Source organism: Pelmatolapia mariae, linkage group LG6 (genome assembly GCF_036321145.2).
Source record: "Pelmatolapia mariae isolate MD_Pm_ZW linkage group LG6, Pm_UMD_F_2, whole genome shotgun sequence".
Lineage (NCBI taxonomy): Eukaryota > Metazoa > Chordata > Actinopteri > Cichliformes > Cichlidae > Pelmatolapia > Pelmatolapia mariae.
Genome location: NC_086232.1, coordinates 34,199,623 through 34,204,810, shown reverse-complemented (window position 1 = coordinate 34,204,810; position 5,188 = coordinate 34,199,623). Strand labels below are relative to the sequence as shown.

Genomic DNA, 5,188 nt, shown 5'->3' with positions numbered 1-5,188 from the left:
TTGTAGTGCTGGGAGGGGGTCATTTATAGACAGAGACCCAGATGGAGCATGTGTGGAGGTGTGGTCCTGTTCCTGATATTCAGATACATTTTCTCCAAAAAGTAGCGGACATATGCCACCTAGTGGTAAAAGAAGTTTGCACAGCCTTCACATAAGCAGTACTTTTAACGTTAATACCCTTGATTGATTTAACAAGGAAAATTATTATTTTACAGCAGCAGGATAAAGAATATAAATAGTACAGAGTTCACAACAGGCAGACAGCATTACACTATAAAAGTGCAAAAATTTAAACCAAAAAAAGACTAAAACTAATTATAAATCCAAGATTTGCATGACAGTACTGTGATTACACTAAAGTTCCACTGTTGAAATATTTCCATAGATATGCTTATTTACTTATATCGATGTAAGTACGTCATGGGTGAAAACTGCTACACTGTTACATACATCGGATGGTTCCATCCAATGTATGGAATTAGAATAAAAACTGTATTTCCTTTTATCTGTAAAATCATATTAAGTAACTGCCTTTGTCAGAAATGTTTAATTGCAACAAATATAAACGTATCATAAAAATAAATGGACTTGACAATGTGACTGTTTATGTTTAAACGGGGCAAAAACAGACAAGAATGACTAAAATTTTATTTTAATTTGCAGATTTATTTACATTACACTAATGTTAGTCATTTGCATTTGAGGTTTCCCACAGTTTCGGAAAATCAGTGTAGATTATGCTGCTAACACTAAGCAATAAAAATGAAAGAAAGGGTAATAGCAAATGAGTAAGAAGTGAAGCTATATATGTATAAATAGCAGCTCTTTGTCATGGTTAAACAGAAATCTCAATGTTTTCAGTGAGAGAGTGGGAAGCCTGGATTATGGTACATTAAGATTAGCTGTGTAACTGTTAATGTTAAAGACAAATTAAACAGGATGTTCTCCATACAGGTGAGATCCAAAGACTGACCTCAAATGCACACACTGTTTATCTTCAATTGGCATTATGGGAATTTCCATTACAGTAGATTTCTTCAGCTGTGACATTTTCTAAGTCTGGTTCATCTTCACCTAAATCTTCACAGTCATTACCGGCACTCTGCAGTTCGGACGTCTCCTTATTTGAGTATATCACAACTTCTTGACTTTCATAAATCTATTCAAACAATGAACAACGTATGATGATGTTATGGACGTTGTTTGGAACAACAGTGATAAAAATAAAGAAAGTAAAAATTAAAAACAGTAAAATGTAAGAGAAAAGTGCAAATTGTATTAATACATAATATATACAGTTAGTTGTGTTGCCCAGTTTGCTATAATAAGGGTTGTTATAGATACAGCACACTATTAAGTCTTTTGGACTTTAGTTTTCTTACGTTATTTTCTGCCACTTCCTCTAAAGCGTCTTCGTTCTGTGCATTTCTGCTCATGACAGTTTCATCGTCTGAAAACACAAAGCGTAAAACATGGTTATGATCTTTACGTATGCACATTTGAGTACATCTGTGCATGCCAGTGAATCCAAAATGTACCTTTTGCTTTCTGATGTTTGCACTTATAAACTATAACTGCAAAGACACACATCAGTAGCAGCAGCAGCAGGGGAGGAACAGTGTAACCCACATAGTGTCCTGCATCTGAAAAGCAGGAAACAAAACAGAAACATTAGACTTTCAAGTACATACATGCAGAACTGTGGGCTTAGATGATCTTTTTATCAGTATTTTTACATTTTATCATAGTTATTTTATTTCTGGTGTGCTCACCCACAGCTGTTTTTGACTCTCAGGATCATTTTGAATGACTTACACTCACTCCATTCCAAAAATTAAACATTACTTTTGGAGTAGGTACATATTAATCAACAGCAGTTCATACTGAAAGATATCTTTAACAGGTTTACCGGTAATTTGTGTTGAAGTTTTTCCAGGCATTTCGACTGTGGAAGGTACAGTGCTGGTGTGCTGGAGAGAGACTGTTGGAGAACAATTCTCTTAGTACCATTAGTGACTTTATTTTAATACAAGAGACAGAATCACAATATTGTATTAATCTTAAAGGAAATTATGTGGTCACAGTTGTTCCAAGACAGTAAGAACTTTAACTGTAACTAAATTAAACAAAATAATACAAAGTTACAAAATATAACAAAATAGCTCTAATAAATGCAAAACAATCGCTACACATGTACAATGACAAGGCCTATTCTATTCTATTCTATTCTATTCTATTCTATTCTAAATAGCACTAATTAGAAATATCCTTGTATATTACACAAAATTAAATGTATATGTAGTTGTTATTGAGGTTCCCCTCAGTGTCAGTGTCCACTGAATGCCATGAGTCATGTGGAATATTCACCATCTATGGCTTATTCAAGAAACATATGGTGACACTGACAATGATTTAAATTTAAAATTTAAATTGAAGTCTTATCAAAATTATAGTGTATGTCTCGTAATCTGTTTTACATATAAAAAGTGGTTCTATTTTGATTTTTCTCATTTTAACATGTTTACTTGTTCATATGTAAATCTAATACTTGTCTTATGAGACAAATTTTTTAAAAGCTTCACTTTCATTGAAAAAATAGCTAATTATATACACAGATTAGAAATATTTATTTTGTCTTTTTCTTCTGCATTGTATGCACTCTAAAAATTCAGCATTAGCATTTAACTCACAGCAGAAAGTACACAATTAGAAATTGCACTAAAGTGGCTGTACATAAGTCTTGTTTCAGCAGATAGTATTAGATAATTTATAAATAACGATCAAAAACTTCAAATGGTATTTCAGTATTATGGCTAAATATGACTTCTGGGAGGTTGGAAGACCGATAAGTCAGCAACACTGCACAACCCTTTAGTTCTGCTTTCTTCAGTGCTTCGTGTGAAAAATTGGGTGTGCAGTTTTCTGTACTGCTTCACCACAAATAACTAAACCACCATCCACAGTCTATGTTTACATAGTCTATGTGGACTGAAAAAAGGATGTAACTTACAACTGTTTATTTTTATTTTCATCTAAACGTGTTCATTGGTGACTATTTGTGAACATCACAGAACATCACAGAGAAAGAGGAAGAAACATTATCCTGTAGTGAATCTGCCTTGACTGGTATATATACTGGTATATACATACATATATATACACACACACACACACACACACACACACACATATATATAATCATACGAAATAATGATTATATCTGCGAGGCTGGAAGAAGCTGTGTCTATATTGAAGCCACCAACAAATGTAACTAAGCAGTGGTAAATGAGGTTTTCAACAGTCCTACACCTGTGTACGCAGTCATTATTCTATCACACTGCAAATGACACGATGACACGATAGGCTGAGAAAAGGGTGTAACTTACAGCTCTAACCATTTTATTTTCATGTACACAAGACACATTTGTCTCACCAACTGAAAGCTGAATCCTGGTGTAGTTTCCAGGGCTCCACTGTGAGTCTGACCCACACCAGTATGTCCCAGCATCTGCTTCTTCTAGCTTTGTGAACATCACTGAGAAAGAGCTGGAAGAACCTTTATCTTGTAGTGCGAATCTACTTTGACTCGCCACCATGTCTGTGCATTTGTTGCGATGGTCTCCCTTACAGAGGAACTTCTTGTTCTCCCGATGTTGTGGAGGATAAGGACACTGCAGAGTTAGTGGATGTCCTACAGTACCATTTATTTTAGTTGACTTGACACAGCACCACTCTGTCACATTGAAAGAAAAGATTTATTTATGATTCAAAAAATATTAAACTTTCTTAAAGACTTTTTAAGAAGGCTCTTCACAAGAAACTGTTTTCTTTCAGCTGATGTAATGAGATATTATTATGACCTCTTACCTTTGACTTTCAGCTCAACAGCAGAGAAAACATCCAGGTCTGAGTTTCTTTGGACACCACAGAGGTATGACCCTGAATCACTTTTGGTCAAACCATTAATATTCACTGTGAATGTTCCTAACACTTTGTCATCATCAAGTCTGAATCGTGCATTTTGTTTGGTGTCAGAGGTGATTAGTGCCTGCTGAAGACATGTGGAGGGCTGATTTCCTCTGCAGATGTACTTCAGGCTGTTCTGGTACTGGGACTCATACGGACAACTGACAGACTCAGAGTATCCCTCATAACTTTGAACTTTGGTCACAGTGTCACAGCAGCTGTCTGTCAAAAATGCAGAAAGCATCAGAAAATTACAGCCACAGAACAGATATGATGATTTATATTTAGCTTGCTGAATGACATCTTAAGAAAAAAACGAATACAGCTGAACCAATTATAAAGTGTATGTTTATGTGTGTGTGACTGTGCGTGTTGCCGTTTGGAGAAGACTTTACTTACCTTGTAATAACTTGAGCTCGACTTCAGTGTAGATATCTATTCCAGTTCTGGTCACCCCACACCAGTATTTCCCAGCATCCACAGAATGAAGACCAGAGATGGTCGTTGTGAAGATTCGTGCTGTTTTGTCATCATTGATCCTGTATTTGTTTTTCACTGGATTTGATGTTGTAATAAGAACATCATTGTTGCTGCCACAGTTGTTCTTACACAGATACTTCTCATAAGACTCGTAACCCTCATAATAGGAGCAGGAAACTTTTACCTCTCTCCCCACATATCCAGTTACATGGATCAGCCCTACTGCACTGATCAAACACCTCAGAGCAACTGCAAAGAAAGTATAACACATATTTCGTTGTTTAATTTGTTATGTTAGCATTCACAGTAGCAATGTTAGTGCTGTATACACGATGGACAAGGTGTGGTATTCTGCCCGTTAATGCAAAAATAGATTTTCATATTTAATTTAAATCTGTTTATTTATTTACTCATCTAAACTTACCACAGATGGTGAACAGCAGGTTTTGAAAGCTCCACATCTCTGCTTTGCTCCGTAAAAATAGAAACCTTAACGGAAATGTACTAGAAGTATCACCACAGCAGTTTGAGTTCCTGCATGTCATGGCAGTGCTGAAGCCTTTAACTTCTGCATTTAGACGACATTTTTAAACTCTTACATTTAGATCATTTATACTGCACATACAGTACATATGCAACCTTTTGCTTCTTTTTGTTTTATTGTCAAATGATTGACAAATATTAAAATGATTTCATAGTGTACAAACATATTAGTTCTCACAGCACTTAAGTAAACACAAGA

At 35.3% G+C, this 5,188-nt stretch overlaps 1 protein-coding gene across 1 annotated transcript; it reads right to left on the bottom strand.

Annotated features, from left to right (window-relative positions):
* Nucleotides 1-997: 997 nt before the first annotated feature.
* LOC134629781 (polymeric immunoglobulin receptor-like) lies at nt 998-4,907 on the bottom strand. The gene is made up of 8 exons (XM_063477296.1): nt 4,871-4,907; nt 4,366-4,695; nt 3,868-4,188; nt 3,434-3,733; nt 1,910-1,981; nt 1,539-1,643; nt 1,383-1,450; nt 998-1,159 (listed from the first exon to the last, which is right to left on the bottom strand). The coding sequence occupies exons 1-8, from the start codon at nt 4,905-4,907 to the stop codon at nt 998-1,000; spliced, it is 1,395 nt and encodes a 464-aa protein (XP_063333366.1).
* Nucleotides 4,908-5,188: the final 281 nt, after the last annotated feature.